Source organism: Neophocaena asiaeorientalis, unplaced genomic scaffold, assembly GCF_003031525.2.
Source record: "Neophocaena asiaeorientalis asiaeorientalis breed wild unplaced genomic scaffold, Neophocaena_asiaeorientalis_V1.1 scaffold534, whole genome shotgun sequence".
Taxonomy (NCBI): Eukaryota; Metazoa; Chordata; class Mammalia; order Artiodactyla; family Phocoenidae; genus Neophocaena; species Neophocaena asiaeorientalis.
The window spans coordinates 1,837,305-1,857,384 of record NW_020172826.1 but is presented as its reverse complement, the minus strand read 5'-3'; the positions used below and the strand labels follow the sequence as shown (position 1 = coordinate 1,857,384).

The following is a 20,080-nucleotide window of genomic DNA, read 5'->3' as shown; positions in this document are numbered from 1 at the left end:
GTATCTTGCAGGGGATCAATCAACCTAGGCTTTGAATCTGGTTTCAGCAAAGTAACACATTCTAAGGGAAATGAACATCAAACACGTCAGAAAATTTTCAATAGTTGTCCATATCTAGATTTACAAGAAAATGCCTATTAAATCCCTTTCCTATAGAAGTAATTGTTACTACACCTTGAAGATACACATAATGCTCAAAATAACTCAATATCTTAGCAGATGTTAGAAAACACTGTAGATTACTTGAATGTTATAACATTACAAATTTTACTTTTTGCTTTTTAACAGTATGAATAATATTTAGTTTTATAAAATTTAGCTTTAGAGATAGAAGCACATGACATAAAATTGATTTAGAGTAATCAATATTGCCACATACTGGCTAGCCCCCAAAACAAACTAAACAAATTCCAGTACCTAGAGTTTTTTAGGCAAAATGCTTCAATCCGTCACTGTCGTGGCAGCACTAAGACTGTGGTGACAGTGCATCGTGCAGTTCTCCCAGGTCATTTCTGTGTAGTGCAGGCTCATCCCAACACATTTAGTTTTTTAGTGAAGCCATTATCTTTTTTCAAGAATATATTTTATTCCAAGTTAGTTTCCCAAGTTATGGGCAATCAAACCTTATCTGAAGCTTAACTGTCCTGCTTTTAGCATAGATTAGGCTCTATCAGAAAATAAAAATTAAATATTTTAAAAACTACTTCCATACACATAACATAGAGAATCCACAGGGTCAATCAAGGATTTAGGCAATAAATATATAGGGCATTTACCCTTCTTTTGGGGTGGTTCTTTTCATCCCCTTTAAACCAAAATACTTTTTCAATAGGAAATTAATTCTATAAATATAAGAAGATTATGGAAAATACTATTTAAAACTAATAGGATACATATAGAAACAATAGTGTCAAAAGAATTTTCTCAAAATAAAATACTGTGGATTTTCAGGATATGCACAATTCATTTATTCATCTGGTATTTACTGAGCATTTACTCTGTACCAAGCACTGAACTAAGTCCTAGGGGTCCAAAGATGAATAAGACATGATCACTACGTAAAAGGAACTCACAGGATAAAGAGAGGCACAGAGTACACTTGTGAGGAAGCAGAAGAGAACACCAGACCAACAGTATTGGTGGGGAAAGCCTTCCTAGAGAGGGTGTACCTGAGCTGCCCCTATAGGATGCATACTAATGTATTAAGTGGAAAATCAGGAAAGAGGCATTGCAAGCAGAATAACAAAAGGAACAAAGGGATGGAAGCAATAAACAGCATGTGGTCCTTAGAGAAATACAAGCATTTCAGGTTGTTCCAGCATATGATTTGAGGCAGGAGGTTTAAAAAGCGGGGAGGAGATAAAGCTGGAGAGGTGGGCAAAGATAAAGTCATGAAAGAAGGTCTCAGATGCCCTGTCAAGGAGCCTGCACTCAGCCGGTAGGCAACAGGCAGCGGTAAAAGTTAAGCCAGGGAGTGGCACAGCACACTACCATTTTAGATAGATTTCTCTGGTGTCTGTGTGGAGGAAAGGCTTAAATAGAGCAAAGCAAGGAGGGAGGGAGGCTGTGGTTATAGTCTAGGTGAGCAGCCACAAGCTGGCAACCTGGACTGCCCTGCTGGTCACAGCTAAGATAATGCAACCTCCGGAAATGCCTAGGAGGAGAAAATGCCTGACTAGATAAAGGGATGAAGGAGAAGAAGGGATTTAAAAGCAACCCCAAGGTTTCCCAGCATGGAGACACAGTTGATTGGTAGTGTCCCTAAGTGCATTTGCAAGCAGGGGAGGAAAAAGGAATGGCAGAGAGGTAGATAGAGCTCTGATCACCAAATGACCAAAATGGTTTCTGAATTATTAATTTCATGAATGTTATGATCTACATAGAAGCAAAATATGTTAAACAGAATATAGAAAAACTGCTTAAAGATAAAACATCAGAAATTAATAACTAAGAGGTTAGAGGGAGATACGTAACCAAAGCTGGGTCTTCCCAGTCTTTTCATATAAGCAAATTAATTGACTAAGGTGGTAATAAAATATAATTACAATGTTGAAGTGTTTTATGCTTGAAGCAAAGTTGTCCCTTGATCATTGCTGGAAATGAGTCCAAGCCATCGCAAGTTGGAACTCTGAAACAATTTCTAAACAATATTACATATATTGCCCCTGCCATATACTGGTTCTGTGGCTTTGGGCTCAGACCCTCATTGTGCTTTCTCTGTAAATGGCTCAGCTACAGAGGATAGGACGAGCAAAGAGCTAGTGGCACAAAGACACTCAGAGCTCTCTGGGAACACCAAACATTTAATTTGGCCAAGGGGAAAGATAAAAGCCTGAAAAGTCCCTGTGGGACCATGTTGAAGAGGGTCATGAAGGTCCAACTGACAGATTTATACTTACTTGGCAGGTGATTGAAGATTTTTTGAGCTGAAGATTTGGGAGATTGGAACTTTATTTTTAAAAAGTTATTCTAGTTATAAACTTGATGCATTGATTGCAGTGGAGAAAGGCAGAGGATGGGGAAATAAATTAAGAGATTATTAGGGCAGTTTACGATTCCAAATATATAGAGACAGTTGTATATATATAGGACTAATGCCCTTAATTTCCTTTATATGCAGCCAAACGTGCTAAAGAGACAAATTTAAAAAATAAAGATAAGAAAATACAATATGCAAAGATACACAGCCTCACTAGCCGTTAAGGAAATATGAAATAAAATGAATTTGTTATAATATATAGCTTATAGTTTAAAAAAATTGATACAGCACTATTAGCAGGAATATGATGGGGAAAGTGAACTCATTCACTGACAGTGGCAGTGCAAATTAGTTCAGTCCTTCCGGAGAGCAAGCTAGCGACAATAATACTGTTTCTATATTTTTATCTAGTAATTCTAGCCTGAGGAAACACTCAAACAGAATAATCCCACCCTCCAAAAAAATAGTATTTGTACTAAAATATTCCCAGTGGTTCATCCATAAACCTAAGAATTGGAAGCAACTTAAATGTGATTGGTCCACGCTTAGTACAGAACAGACTGGGTCGGGTGACCTGGGGATACACTGGGTGGCACCTAGTAGAAGTTCTTAGCTTAAATACTTACTTATGACCTTATTAATGTTACTAGCTATATTACTTATATTCAGCCTCTGTATGACAGACCCTAGGTCCATCCACCTCACTACAAATAACTCAATTTCGTTTTTTATGGCTGAGTAATATTCCATCGTATATATGTGCCACATCTTCTTTATCCATTCATCTGTCGATGGACACTTAGGTTGCTTCCATGTCCTAGCTATCGTAAATAGTGCTGCAATGAACATTGTGGTACATGACTCTTTTTGAACTATGGTTTTCTCAGTGTATATGCCCAGTAGTGGGATGGCAGGGTCGTACTGTAGTTCTATTTTTAGTTTTTGTTTTTGTTTTGAATTTTATTTTATTTTTTATACAGCAGGTTCTTATTAGTTATCCATTTTATACATATTAGTGTATATATGTCAATCCCAATCTCCCAATTCATCACACTATTTTTAGTTTTTTAAGGAACCTCCATACTGTTCTCCACAGTGGCTGTATCAATTAACATTCCCACCAACAGTGCATGAGGGTTCCCTTTTCTCCACACCCTCTCCAGCACTTATTGTTTGTAGATATTTTGATGATGGCCATTCTGACTGGTGCGAGGTGATACCTCATTGTAGTTTTGATTTGCATTTCTCTAATGATTAAGCACCCTTTCATTATTCAGCTTATTTTATAAGATTATTGTTTCTTGCATTACTAAATGTGTGACTGAACCTCTGATAAAAATAATTATGACTAGACAACTTAAAACAATTGACCAAATATATAGTTCTACAATAAGATCAATGGCTGTAACAGTGTAACTCTAGATATGGGAAGAGGCAACAAGAAGGAATCAGTTCCTGAACCATAGCAGACTAGTAAGACAGGCGGTCCAGAGGCTTTGGCTACTGCTAACAGGGCCTAGTCCAGTAATAGCACACTGAGTGGCCTATCAACAAAATCCTCGCTTGAACTGGGAATGAGCATTCCTAGCACGGTGGGACAAATTGGTCACGAAATGCCTCTCAAACCTTGGTCAAAATCATGACCAAAAAGGAGGGGATTATAAAATAAAGATATTGCCCACTATCCAGTTCTCCAAGAATCAAGTCATTAGCCACTGCAGTCACGGACCTACAAGACACCCTGAAAGGAATTCAGGGTGAAGATCAGGATGAGGCACTTTGTTCTCTGGGAAAACTAGCTGAACCAGCCCTCATAGTTAGATATTTTCAGGAGAAAATTTTATGAACCCAGGTTTTTGCATCTTCCCAAACTTAGAAAAGCACTAAAAACATTAACTAAGATACCTATTCCTTGCATATAGCAGTGACCTTCTACCGAGATGTGTACTTGATCGCACTATATACTGGCCTCCCACCTTACCTCTTTGGAACAGTCCTCAGAGCTTTCTGAAAGACTGTCTCTTGGGATATAATCTTGAGGTTGGCTCAAGTAAAATTTTCCATTTCTTTCTTATACTATTGATTCATTTTTCATCAATAAAACAAAAGATAGGAAAAACAAACAAACATACAAAAACCCTCACTCTGGGCTTCCCTATACAGTCCTCAGAGCTTTCTGAAAGACTGTCTCTTGGGATATAATCTTGAGGTTCGCTCAAGTAAAATTTTCCATTTCTTTCTTATACTATTGATTCATTTTTCATCAATAAAACAAAAGATAGGAAAAACAAACAAACATAAAAAAACCCTCACTCTGACTAAACTTAATTCTAGTGCCAAATATATGGAAATACATACACATGAAAACAGTAATTAAAAATGCAGAACACATAATAGTATGCACAGATTATAAACTGCTATATAAAATATATATGTGCATTGACTGATGTGATTTAAAGGCAATAGTGCTTAATATTCATTTGATCATTTTTATTAAGTAGACTGTTAATAAATAATTGCATTAAATTTTTTAAATTGTGAAGTGCTAAAAATGTTTTCCATTCTAGCTGGGAACATCCAACAGCTCATTTCAGTAATTATTTATTAAAGACTATACTTATTATTACTATTAATTTATTCTAACATTAAAATAGCAGTTGCTTCTGATCTAATGGAGAGACCAGGCAAGATACCAGGTACAGCGTAATACATGCCATGATAGGGAGAAAGAGAAGAGGCCTTAATCTCATGTGCCTCTATTCACCAAAGGAGATAAGCAATAAGTTTACATATAAGGAAACAATGGAACATTCCCTACAGTGGCCAGTGCACCAGCAGAAGAACTTATAAACTACACGTGAGAAATCTACAGTCTATTAGGACAATCTTCTATGTCTGCATTTGATTGAAATGGGCTCAGATTTTAAGTGAAATTAAATCATTGAAAAAAAAAGTAAAGCAAATGTTTTGATAATGTGTGCTTTCCTCTTATTTCAGACTTTTCCAGAAGTCAGTGGGTTTTGGGGTACATCCATTGGTAAGATACTCTCCACGGGCATTGCTTGGTGAGTCTGACATTTGAACATGGCAAGCATTGCCCTCCGGAACCTACAATAAAAAAGGGAAAATCTGGCATTACCCATGAGGACCTGGCACTTTTAGAGTACTCTCAAACATGGCTAAGATGCCACTACTACCAACTGGCATCTCCAGATAAATTTCTGCTTCCAGCTTTAACATCTGCTGTTGAGCCCCTTGGTCAATGTATCAAGCGTATGACACAGTTAAAGACCACTTGTGCACCACTGACTATTAACATTGAAGACACTTAATAAAAACCACCAATTATGTCTAAGAGGGTGCATCTAACGTCATTTGCAAGGAATTATTTACTTGAACTAAGGATGTGTATTTCATGCATTTGTTCTTCTGAGCAAAGGCCAGTCTAAATTAAGAGGAGCCTGAGAATGCCTGACCTTTCCTAAAGAACTACCAAGAGACTCTGAATTTAAAATGTGTTCTTTATGCTTCTTATGCAGTCTGCTTCTTAAAAGTTTTTATGTTTCTTCATATATCTGTGGCTAAAGTTGCTTTCCTAACATATGCATAAATACATAAGTGTAATAGAAGCAGCACTGGCATTCCAGGATCAAATTACTTCACCTCTACTGAGATTTTTCTGGTCAAATATTTAAGCACAGTAGATTGGTTCATCTACTGTTACATCTTTAAGCAGTAACAGGAAATGAAGTAGTGTAAGCTTCACTGACGAGGCAGGAAAGAAATCCTTGCTCAGAGGCTCAACAGAGGGGGAAGGGGAAGATTCTCAACTATTCTGAGTGACTACACACTCCTGAAGGAATTTTTCCTTGCGTTTGAATGATATGTCTTCCTCCTAGTAAATATACAACTATGCTACCCACTTAGGGAGTCCAACTGGCCTTGCTTTGTCCATTTTCCAGTAATAGAACTACTCTCTTCTTTGCAAAACCAATTCCACGTATTTTAAACGGGGTAACCATGTGATCCAAGCTGAGCTCACCATTGACCATCCAGGGCCACTTCTGCCAGAAAGCCATGTGAGACAAAATTCACATTTGGGGATGCTTAGCTTGTGGAACTTGGGTCTTGAGTTATCCGTGATTATCTCGCCTCTGTGTGGGAAGAGCCTGTCACAGAACTGGAGCCCTAGACATTTAAGGTCCTAAATGCTTCTCAAGTTGCATGAACCAAATAACTTTTACATTCATCTGAAGTGAGTTTCTGTCACTTACCTCCCCAAAAGTTTTAGAACATTATCCATTGCCTTTTTAACATTCTTTCTGTATACTTTTTTTAGTTGGGAAGCATTTTAGACATAACTTACTTTTTATTAGCAATCACATAAATACAGGGATTGTAGAATGTAGAAGATTTTGCAAACAGTGGAGCTAGGATGGCCATTGAGGGAGGAATCTTCTTTGGGTCACCAAAAGAAGCCCATAAGCACACGATGGAATAAGGGGACCACGCCACCAGAAACATGAGTATCATTATCACAGACATCTGTAAAAGAAATCAATATTCGCCAAACCCAATATCTAAAATATCAAAATAACTAATATACCTTAAACTGCATGAAAAATTATCTGGATTGGAACTTGAATACATTTATGTTGTTGAAGACACAGAGGAAAAACTGAATTTTTCCCCTCATACTTTGCTACTGTGCCTGAGGTCATCTATGATAACAAGAGCTTGTGAAATGGACAGACTGGTGCACGAATGTAAAGAATGCCCGCTTTCTTTTGGTGAGCTGGGGAGAATACAAAAGCTGGCCTGGATGACAGGCAGAAGGACCCACTCCTGGCCCACTTGGAGTAACTGTGCTAGGGGCTGCTGGTGTTGCGCTTTCTTTTCCTCACTCTCATCTGCTAATCTAAAAAACAACTTTCCAACTTTCTAAACTCAATGTGGAAAAAAAAAAAAAAGTCCTCTATTGAGTTCAGTGAATTCTCACACAGGCCATTCGAGCTTGGTATATAATAAATCACATATAATACGCACAGTGCAGATAACTTTGTAAAGGAGCTACCCTTATATTCTGTTTGAATGAAAAATTATAATTACATTGCTCCTTCCTGATTGCCCACTAAAACGATAGAAAAGGGTTAAAAAGACATAAACGCATAAGGTCTGAGAACCACAGATTAGACCGCTTTGTAAAAGTTAAAACTGAATAACCATTAGACAAGTGGCATATTACTTATCAGACCTGAGAATGATTTAAAAAAATCTTTTTTTAATTTTAAAGAGCCAGGAATGAGGGAAAATCAGGTACAGATGAATCCACTCCACAGAACTACAGAAAGCCTCAGGAATTGGAGATGACAGTTCTGAATGTGGGGCTGCACTTGGAACCTAAAACACAAAAACTCATTAAAATCTGCAAAAAGAAGCAGTTAGACTTCTGAATCCCCTCTCTGTTCAGCTAGGAAACAGCCCCCTCTCCCCAGAAGAACCCCAAGGGTCAGTGTAAGAGAGGGTAAAGCAGGGAAACTTGAGACTGGGGGACACTGGGCTCAGCTGAGAGCTGGCGTACTGTCCTGAAAAGAGGGGGGCTGCACGCCGTCCCTTCCCTGCACTGAGCCATGAGAATGTGGGTACACAGACTTGTACCTCCTACCCAGAAAGGCGAAAGAATCTTCTCGCCTTGGAAACTGACCAGCCCAGAAGAAAATACCCAGAGGTACAGATCATTAGAAACCCCCCTCTCCAAAGACATATCCCAGTGAAAGAGCACAGCGAGAGCTCACAATCAACTTTTTAGCGCATCACTCTTAAATATGCAGGGACAGTCACTGATCACCAGACATTGACGAAACACGCAAACTGACAGGCAGAGACCAAAACAGTGCAGGAACTCGGGGGAAAAAAAATATGTGATGAACAGAAGGAAAATGTAAATATATACACAATATCATCACAGAAATGAGAGAAGATACACATGCATTAAACAAGAAGAGGACACCATCAAAAAGAAGTACAGAGTATAAAATAATGCTTCCATCTCATCTATAAAAGTGGAAGCAGAATTTTAAAAATGCAACAGGACGGCTGAAATGTATGGTCAGCCAGGGTAGGGGTGAGGTAAATAAGGTGAACTGTGCAAGTGCAGGGTCAGATCCTGTCTTTATTTAATATTTTACATTTTGTTCAATGTGGATTTTCTACATAAATTTTGATTTTTTAAATACTGCACTAACTACTTGATTTTCTGATTACTGAGCTTTTTGGCGCCTGCTTAAATTTTGCGCCCCAGGCTTGAGCCGCACTCTCCTCACCCAATCCCAGTCCTGGACATAGTTGAGGAAATCTCTCAGAAAGTAGAAACAGGGACTTCCCTGGCGGTCCAGTGGTTAAGACTTCGCCTTCTAATGCAGGGGGTGTGGGTTTGATCGCTATTTGGTGAGCTAAGATCCCACAGGCCTCCCGGCCAAAAAACCAAAACATAAAACAGAAGGAATATTGTAACAAATTCAATAAAGACTTCAAAAATGGTCCACATCAAAAAAAAATTTTTAAAAAGAAGAAAGTAGAAACAAAAACAAACAAACAGGGGACCTCCCTGGTGGTGCAGTGGTTAAGAATCCGCCTGCCAATGCACAGGACATGGGTTCGAGCCCTGCTCCGGGAAGATCCCACATACCGCAGAGCAACTAAGCCCGTGCGCCACAACTACTGAAGCCCGCACACCTAGAGCCCGTGCTCCGCAACAAGAGAAGCCACTGCAATGAGAAGCCCGCACACCACAACAAAGAGTAACCCCTGCTCACCGCAACTAGAGAAAGCCCACGCTCTGCAATGAAGACCCAACACAGCCAAAAATAAATAAATAAAAACAAAACAAAAAACAGAAATAATGCAGGAGAGAATATTTAAGAAAATTAAAAGACAAATCCAGGAGATTAAATACTCAAATAAAAAGAGTTCCAGAAAAAGAGAACAGAGAAAACAAAATGGGAGGTGAAACTCACCAGAGAAATAACACAAGGAAACTCCCAGAAGGGAAGACCTGAGTCTTGACATAGAAAGCATTCACCCAGTACCCAGCACATGGGTGAACAAAGAGTCACACCAAGGCATATCGGCGTGACATTTCAGAAAACTGGAGACACAGAGAAAATCACAAGTTTCCAGAGAGAACGCAGATCACTGGAATGCTGTCAGCCTTCTCAATAGTGACACCTGAAGCCGAGAGACTACATAGAGTAATGTCTTCAAAATTCTTTGAAAGTTATTTTTCTACTTAGAATTCCGTACCAAGCAAACAATCGGTCAAACATAATCGTAGAATTAAGACATTTTCAGGCATGCAAAATCTTAAACATTTGACTTACTTGTGACCTTCTCAAGACTCTATTAGAGAATGTGTTACACCAAATGTGAAGGAGTTAACCAAAAAAAAAAGGGAAGACATACAATTCAGAAAACGGGTGATCTGACCTATGAGATAGGCCAAAGGCATTCCCAGCTGGTGACAAAGGAGATGTGGGGATGCTGGCTTCCTAGGTAGTCATCCTAAAGAACAGCCAGTGTAGACTAGGGCAAGAGATCTGGCGGGTGTCAGGAGGGTAGCGCCAAGAAAAGGATAAAGTCGACCTAGTCTCTGATGTATCTGAAAATACTAAGAGGAGACTGAAGCTTCTGGTGGAGAGTTTAGAGATGAATTAATGACAGGTACACAGAAGAGTCAGCAAACAAAGCTACAGAGAGAGAGAGAGAGAGGGAGAGAAGAGAAGGGGAGAGAGATGAACGGAGGAAGAGAAAGAGAAAAGGAATGAATTGTTAACTCCAAAGGGGAAAAAGTTGTATAAAAAAAGAAATATAAATCAGAGTCTTACAGAGATTTTCAATAAATAAAATTTAGATAATCACAATAATGTAAAATTGGCTCTTCATCTAACCAAATTAACATTTTACTGATAAGATGAGAGATAAACGCTGGTGGGGAGGAGTAGGAAAGATTGGTGGTATAAGAAAACTTTTCCTATAGTAGGAAATCAAGAAGTAACAGCAAAGAAAAATACCTACAACAGGGCTCCCCGGTGGCGCAGTGGTTAAGAATCCGTCTGCCAATGCAGAGGACACGGGTTCGAGCCCTGGTCTGGGAAGATCCCACATGCCGTGGAGCAACTAAGCCCGTGCGCCGCAACTACTGAGCCCGCACGCCTAGAGCTCATGCCTCGCAACAAGAGAAGCCACTGCAATAAGGAGCCTGTGCAATGCAATGAAGAGTAGCCCCTGCTCGCTGCAACTAGAGAAAGCCCACGTGCAGCAACAAAGACCCAATGCAGCCAAAAATAAATAAATAAATAAATTTATTTAAAAAATAAAAAAATTACCCAAAACAGCAGATAAGCACATCATTTAGAAATACGGAGGCCAACACCAGAAAAAAGAGCCAGAGAGTAAGAATCGGGAGTTGGGGAGAGGTGACTGCAGGGGCCAAGGAACCATGTCCATGTAAAAGCTTGATTACAAAACCTTTTTAAGGATTTTAATGTCTTACCTTTGTTACATCTACCTGATCTGACCAATCTCTGTTGAGATACTCAGTGCAGTTACTAGTAGCATGATGTTTAATGGATCGAGTGACATGGTAATAGCAGTAAAACATCATTATCAAGGGCACAATAAAATTTATCGCAACAACCATCATGGTGTAAGAAACAAAAGATCTGAAAGTAAGAAAAGGAAATAATTAAATCATGACATTAAATCACTGCTCATTTAATATACTAAATAGAGTAAGGGAAACAGGATAATTATCAGAAATAATACTGGCACTGTCCAGCAGTCATTATATTATTAAGTAGCTTAGGAAGTGCATTTGACTTTGAGTTCATTTGGACTAGGGGTTGGCCAACTATGACCTGTGGGCCAAATCCGGCCTGTCGCCTGTCGTTGTAAATAAAATTTTATTGGAACCACATTCATCACATACAGTCTAGGGCTGCTATCACAGGCAGAGCTGAATAGTTGCAATGGAGACAGTCTTGCCTGTAAAGCCTAAAATATTTATTTTTTGACCTTGCACTAAATCTAAAAAGTTTTAGATTTAGTTTGAGAGGTAGAAATTTTCTATTTGCTTTTCTTCATAATCTTTCATTTCCTTTAATAAACTAAATTACCCCCTTTTCCCTGGAAAATATAGGAAAGCATCACTGATGAGCAAGCAAATCCTTGCAGTGACTGTGCTTTTGCTGCATAATTCTCAGGAGATGCTTTATCACCAGATCATCTAGAAAAGCAAGCCTGGACTTTTGCCAGATCTGCACACTGTCTAGCTCCACTAACACTCCTTTTCCCCGTCAGGTCCTACCTCTAAGGTGCGGATATTGGAAGGATTCTCTGTTTTGCCTTTGCTGCCAGAAGATAGAGGAAGGAACAGAGCAGGGGACAAGGGGAGCTGGATGGCCTTTCCTTGAAAATAAGCATAATTCACTTTTCTCAATTCATCTCTGCTGTAATCATATCATCTATACCAAGGAAGATCTTTGTCATCTCTGCATGAGAAACATTTGATCTGACCTTCAATTTGAAATGGTGAGAAAATGTCTACACTAGAAGCATTTGATTATAAAGTGTAAACATGTCTCTTACACATCATTTTTCCGCCAGTTTATGGTACAGGTGGCCCCAGTAGGATCTGGGGCATAACTAGCCCACCCAACAATAGGCATCAAAGCCCAGAAGAGGCCATTGAGCCAGGCCCCCAGAATCATGCTGATGTAAGTGTTGGTGGTCATTCTTCTTCCTATTAACAAACATATGGAACATCAAAGTCATTTCCCAATGATGTGATTCATATCTTCATTTTGTTTTAACTGATTATTCAAAGTTGTCATCAAATAGATTCTTCACAGAGCACTTTAGTTCACACAAAGCCTATCTACATGAATTCACATTCTGAAAAAAAAAAAGGACATTTAAGCTGAAACCTGAATGATAAAATGATCAGTCAGAGGATAGAAATGGAGAAACACTAGGGAAATAGCATTTACAAAGACCCCAAAGTGGGAAAGGGTTTGGCTAGTACCCCAAAGTGAGAGGACCCCAGACCACACTGGAAAGGTAGCCAGGGGCCAGAATGCATGGAACCTTGGAGGCTGTGTTATGAAATTTGGGTTTTATTCTAGGTATAATAGAAAATCACTGAAACTTTCAGTCAAGGATTATCAGAGAAATATGACTGACCATGCTGCAAGCCATACACTTACATTTTGAAGTGAATGTGTATCGAGCAGTACTTAGGCAAAAATGGGTTCATTGAGAAAGCTGAGAAAAGTGCTGTACCTGCATCAGGACAGCAGATGGTCAGGTATCGATCCACAGCCACAACTGTGAGCAATCCAATACTTGCCATTCCAAAAAAGATATTCAATCCAGCATAAATCTGAAGATTAAAATTGGAAAGATTCCATCATTCTACACATCCTCCCAAGAGACATTTATACTTTTATCCCATTGCTAAAATATATTTTAAATACACTGAGAGTTTTTTATTTTACTAATTTTAAAATATATCATCTATTGTCAAATTATAAGTGGTTTAATAAAGGCATTTATAGAAAATGTTTTGAGACTTCATAAATTAAAATAAACTTTTTAAAAAATGTTAAGGCTTAAAGTAGAACTTCTATACATACTCTGTGGAGTGCAAAAACAAACCATAAATTAAGTGCAATGCATATAACCAACAAAAGACTGCTATTCAGAAGATAGACAATTCAACAGGGGGAAAAGACAAACAGAAAAATGGGCTATTAACACAAGAGGAAACCTGCATGTTTACGACATAAGATGTACAATTACATTAAATCTTGAAAGAAATGTTAATTATAAGATACTATTTTATATCCATCAAAATGCTACAAATTCCAAAGTCTGACAACCCCAAGTGCTGGAGAAAATGTGGAGTAACAGAAGTTCTAGCAACTGGCACAACCATTTTGGAGAGAAATTTGTCCACATCTGATAAAACTGAAGATAAACATCTACAACCAAACCATTCCTTTCCTAGTAATGTATCTAAACTCTCACACATTGCAGAAAAAGACATGTATGAGAACAATTTATTGAAGCCTTGTTTGTGGTTTAAAAAAATTGGAAACAGGGAATTCTCTGGCAGTCCAGTGGTTAGGACTCGGTGCTTTCACTGATGGGGCCTGGGTTCCATCCCTGGTCAGGGAACTAAGATCCCACAAGCCAAGCCACACGGGGCAGCCAAAGAAAAAAAGAAAAAAATTAAAAAAACCCCAAACAACCTGAAGCACATATTGCAAAACATTAAGGTTTGACAAAACTGGTTGGTGCACACATGGGTATTCCCTACTCTCTACTCTTTTCATTTTATTCTCTATAGTTTTAGAGCTTAAAATAGCTAACTGTTTTAAAAAATTAGGCCAAAAGTCATTAATGCAAATTAATATTAATTTATTTTCTTGTCAGTAAAAATCATCGTAGATATATTCACCAGCAATTCTCTTGGAGAACTTTCCATAGAAAAAAATCAGCAACATGTAGTTTAACTACATTACTTAGATATTATGACATAGTCATTATTTTATTGTTTCAAATGAAAGCAGAGTATTTCTTTTTGAATTTGCAATATGCAAGTTTTAATTTGAATATGCAAATGTTCACTTTTCTTCTCTAGTTGACTGCTAATTTTTTGTTAGTTTAGTTTTTTCCTTTGAGTTGGGGAAATTTTGAAAATATAATGATGGCGACTGATTTCATTTCTCTTATTAAAGAATATATCTCCCAGTCACTCCTGAAGCCATTTTTATTAAGAGCACCATATCTATTATCCTACATAATCTTATTTGATTGAAACTCTTGGGATTTTTTAAAGACATTTAAATGTACATTTTCTTAATCTACTTTATTTTGCTTTGATTCTAAAGATCTCCAATACCTGACATCCTGCATATCCAAACTTCCAACTTCCATGCAGATCTGAAGCAGCAGACATGGGGTAGCCAATGCTACTGACCCCTATATCAGTAACAGCCAAGTTAATGATAATTGCATTTGTGGGTGTCCGAAGCTCCTTGTACTTAATGAAGATGCCGAGAACTATTATGTTGCTGAGAACACTTATCATACCTGTGAACATAAACCAAAAAAATCACACATTTTGTTTAATTTGAATGTGTAAAAGTAGAATCAAATTAAATATTTAAGCTCCTTCAAAAATATAGCAAATCCATTTTGGTTCGTTTATTTGAAGAGCTTCAGCTATTCTTCAAGCTAGTTGTAATATCTTCACAGCCCTTTTGTAAAACAGAAATATAAAAATTAAAGCACAAAGAATCTACCAATTGCATAAACCAGCACTAAAGACTGGTGTTAATGTCATCACTATTGATCACTCTGTCCTTGATGTTATTCCCTTGCATGTCATGATACCACCACCACTGATTTTTAGAATATACATATGATCATACAATCTCCTTTGGCAGCTTAATTTTCTCATCCTCCTTCCTGAAGCCTGAGGCTCTCCATTCTCTATAGTTTCTCAAGCCTCAGCTATCATTCTATCCTAACAGTGCTTCTGTCACTTTCCATCCCTGAAATATGCTCCAGTCCCGCATCCCTTTTCATACAATTCATTGCCATTAAACATTTATTAAGCATCTACAGTATGTAAGATCATATGACTGTTTCAATATCACTTGAAACTCAACATGTTCAAATCTAAATTCTTCATTACACACACACACACACACACACACACACACACACACACACACACACACACACACACACACACACACACACACACACCTATAGAAGAATGTACACTGCAAGGTTTGGCTATCCAGAGAGGAAGTCGGACTGGCTTTCAGGTCCACTGAGAAGCCTCACAGGCCGTATCACCCTAGTCAAGTCTCCACAGCCTGGGATCTGACTCCTAGACCTGCAGGTCCAGAAACTCAATGTTGTCAGTGCCCCAGAATTGGGGATTCAGGTAGACTGATTGACTGAACTTCTTAATCTGAATGCCAGTGTTTTCATTTACAACATGAAATATTGTTGAGTGGACTGGATGTGCATGTCAGCCTGTTTAACACTCCCTACATGCAACAAAGGATGCACACATTTCCCATAAGCCAGATGTGGGCCATATTAGGTCCTAACAGCTGAGAGAGGCTAGAGCTATTACCAGATTCCTAGGGGGAAAAGGAGGGGTAAGGAACAAAAAGCATAGAGTGGTGTTCACCATCATGAAGAGAACTCTAGTGATCAGCTCCAGCTATTGCCAGAGAGAGGGAAGGTTTCCAAGCAACAACACCCAAATGTATCAGTTAAGGAAGAACTTCTATTATATCTTGGCACCTTGGTCAAATTCCATTCAAAATCCTGTTATACTAATCTTCCGGATTCCTGTTCTTTCCTCCTGCATGCTGCTGGCAGAATAAACTTTCTACAACATAGAATTAACCAAGGCTCTTCTCAAAACCTCCAACACACCCCAACGTCTGCGTGATAAAGTCCACATGTCCCAGCCTGGTATTCCAGGCTCTTTGCCTCAATCTGTTTTTACCCTCTCTAAGCAAATTTTCACACTTGTCAAACAAGCCCTCCATCTAATTATTTATCAAATGCACCAGGCTTGTGGTAAATTTCGACTTTCATTTCTCCCACTTGGAACACGCTACTCCTTTCCTCTACCTTTCCAAATGCTACCCTTCAAAACTCTGTTCAAGGCCAATTCTGCCCCAAAGACTTGTCCTCTGCATAATATCCTCTCTTCTCTAAATTCTCAAAGTACTTGTTTATATTATACTTTATCTTATGTGATGCTATATTATTTAATTCATATATGCCTAGTCTTCCTGTGTAGCTTTTAGGCTTCTAATCATTTCTATGTTGTATATATGATATACAGCAGATTTATTTAATAAACGGACAACTAAAACTCATATTGCTTAAGGTCTATTATTCCTGCAAGCATAATTAAGGCACAATGGTATCAAATTTGATGATTCTTTGGCTCAATATTTTTGCATCTAGTATTGTAGCTCCAAAATTTTTAGTGAATTGAAGAGTCTTTCTGGGCTAGTTACAGATTTGATGATTTTTAAGTCAGATAAAAACACAGTGCAGTAAATTGTTGCCTACCAAATATGCAACCAGAATAAAGTAATTGTGCTTTGGGGGCGGTTTTAGATATAACAGGGAGAATGAGGTAAACAATTTAGCCCTTTTCTCTGCAGCTGTCTCAAGCACTCTGCTTTATTTCCTATCTGTAGGTGTTTTCTAATGAGTAGACAATAGATCATTTAGTAGTTAGGTCTATGTTCAGTTAATTTCCCCTTGGCTTCTGTGGCTCTCCTCCAATCTCTTTGGCAGATCCTTCTTAATCTACTTCCTGGCCTTTCTTTCTTCATCTCTACCTTATTAAATATATGCATTGTCCAAGTTTCTGTCCTGGACCTTCTTTCTTTTCACATTCAGTATACACTCAGTGATTTCACACAGATCCAAGGCTATATGCTGTTACTTTCCAGATCAATCTCATAAAATTCAAACTCATGTGCGCAGCTTTTTACGGGACTTCTCTCAGACGGAACCCAGAGATTTTCTCTCTTGACCCAAACATGTTCTTCCCCAGATGTGCTCCCATCTTGATGAATAGCTTCACCATCTATCCAGTGGCCCAAAAGAGAAACCTAGATGTCATCTTTGATGCTCCCTCACCTTCTCCCCCAGTCTCCACATCCAACCATCAATTCTAACTTCTAGCTCTTGAATGTGTCTATCTCCAATGCTACTACTTCCTCCTCAGAAGTCTTTTAAATCTTAATCACACAGGGGCCACCTACCTGGTCTCTTAGCTACCACTACAGCACATTTCTAAAATACAAATTGGATCATGACATTCAGTGATTCCCCTATCGCCTTTACGGCTTAGGTCTTTCATTAGCTGGTACACAGCCATCCTCTCAGCCTAGTGTCTCTCACGCTTCATCCTACAAGCCACCCGTAATGAATCTATTTCAGATCCTTAATTTGCCATGCCCTCTTGCTCCCCAGCATTAACTGGAGAAAGGGAGAGTGCTCAAGTTGGTAACGTTTGTAAGAGCTACAATCTGAGAGAAATATTAAACTAAAAATTAAATTTAAAATGAAAAATCTAAATAGGCTCTTGGTAAAAGTAACAAATGAAATAAATGCTTTGACTAAATTCTTTTCCTCACGGTTTTGGTTTCGATTTGGACATCTAAGTGAGTTTTGTTAAAGGGAAAGATTGGGGGGCCCAAAGAACAATAAACGTTTGAACAAAAGCATAAAGAAGTTAGATATGCTCCCTTCAGTTCATCTACTAAAAACACAAACAAACAACACGTACTCATAGTATTGATAAAACTGATCCTTGCGGTTATACCTGAGGGTTCTAGAGTCGAAATACCTGAGTTCAAATCCTGGCGTAGCTACTTAGTAGATGTGTGTGTTGGGAAAGTTATTTAAACTCTTTATCTGTAAACAGGGAAAATAAAATTTGCTTACTGAATTAGCATTAAGGATGAATTATTCTGTACATGTAAATATTTAGAACAGCGCTTGGTATATACCAAGTATTCCAATAATAACATTAGTAGTGGTAGCAGTAGTAGTGGTGGTGGTGGTGGTGGTTGGACTAGTAGTAGCAGTAGTAATAGTAATTCTAGTAGAAGTCATCATTGTCGTCATAGTAAGATTACTATTACTATTACTGTTACTGTTACAGGGGTAAGAACCAGCAATATTTTCTTAACAGGAAAATTTCTTTGCATGCTTCTTTTGTAACCAGATCAAAAAAGATAGCTTTTCTTGGTCATCTACCAAAAACTAACTAAACCAAAAGTTTGTATACAAAGTACTTCTATGTAATTGTGATAAGGAGTTTATCTGTTTAAGTAGCATACTGTTTTTTCCTTTCTGTTGCAACATCAAAAAACAAAAAATCAAAAAGAAAACTTATCCAGTGCTTATCATACAGAGGTATTCAAATGAAAAAGTTAGCTGAGGAACCACATTTTCTATCACAGAAGTAATACTCTGAATTATGGGGAAACTAAGCAATTATAAAGAATAAACTGGGTACAGTAGGATTTGTTATGTTTTTACTCTACTTTTGAATATATTTAAAAATTTTCATAAGTCAATCCAAAAAATAATAGAGTTACTTCTAAAACTCATTTTACTAAGCATAAAGTTGAAAATGAAGTGACTGCTAAGCATAAAATTAATACCACAATTCAACCTATACATATAAAAGGTAATCAGAGAACTTCTATTGCCAATTTCCTCATCCTTTTTTTTCAGCCAACGTCTTTATCTTAATCCAATATATGCATCAATGAGTGTGTGTATGTGGGGAGAAAGAAACATTTGTCCAACATATACTGTATATATCATTTAGGTATATTTGTGCATTATTTAATTTTACTCTTCAAAACAATTGTGACAGTAGCTTATTCTTATCCCCATTTTACAGATATGAAAATGGAAGAACAAAAAACTTGCTCACTGTTACAAAGATACTAAAAAATGAAAACCAAAGCTCAGTTTTCCAATACAGCATTGGAAAATGAGCTCAATTTACAAACTCTGTCCTCAGTGACAATACACTCTGCTCTCTCTTTTTACGACTTTAATTTTCTTTCCAGGATCTTTCGATCTTAACTAGATTCCGCCACCAAGGACAAAACTACAGAAAGTATGTATGAGAATAGTAAATGCTATAAAAATACATCTTTGCCATGGTGTACACTATTCCCCAATAAAAACTTAATTTGACAATGTAATAGCCAAACATATGGATAATTACTCATTTTATAAAAAACTTTTCTCAGCCCCATTTCACAGCTCTCACTGCCTATCAAAATTCAAAATAACTTGTTATATTAACCACCGTTAACAATGTTTCCATTTATTCTTTCACCTACATTCTCTTTTTGATCTTTACAGCCAGGAAGTAGAGCAAGTGTTATCATCCTTATTTATCACATGAGCACTCCAACTGAGAAAGGATAAGTGACTTCTCAAGGCTGGCCAACAATATAGAACTTGAAACATTATCTCTGAACCCATGCTTTTTCTACTACCTTATGCTGAAAACCTCTGCTTTTCTTCACTTATTCAAAAACAAAATAACTGTTAATGGAATAAACATCCATACCTGCCGTAATCAAGTAAGCTGCAACAATATTGTGTTCAGTCTGTGAAAAGGTCGAGCCGTCTTCATTCTTAGAGTCTGAACTGTTGCCTAAATTATTCCTTAGCATTTTGGAGGGAAGATATCAAGATAGCCTTCATAATGGGCCTTCAATATCTATGAAATGTTTCAAAAGCCACCTAGAGAAGAATTTTCAGAACCAATCATTTCCACTTAAAGACCTCAAAGAAGGGCCTTTTCATAGAGGCCCTCCCTTAACAAATTTAATTGGGCTAAAGAGGAAAGGATTTTTAATTCCCAGAACAAGGGAAAAGCTTATTAGCAAAATAAACAGAAATAACAAGCAACACACATTTTAACCAATTAGGGCATCAGCTTTATATCCAAGG

The 20,080-nt window shown here is 37.8% G+C and overlaps 1 protein-coding gene across 1 annotated transcript; it reads right to left on the bottom strand.

The window, feature by feature from the left end:
• Positions 1-5,297: 5,297 nt before the first annotated feature.
• Positions 5,298-19,800, bottom strand: RRH (retinal pigment epithelium-derived rhodopsin homolog). Its single transcript, XM_024741960.1, has 7 exons — positions 19,695-19,800; positions 14,442-14,632; positions 12,818-12,917; positions 12,125-12,278; positions 11,031-11,199; positions 6,846-7,024; positions 5,298-5,587 (listed from the first exon to the last, which is right to left on the bottom strand). Exons 1-7 carry the CDS (start codon positions 19,798-19,800, stop codon positions 5,473-5,475), a joined length of 1,014 nt encoding a protein of 337 aa, XP_024597728.1. The 3' UTR covers positions 5,298-5,472.
• Positions 19,801-20,080: the final 280 nt, after the last annotated feature.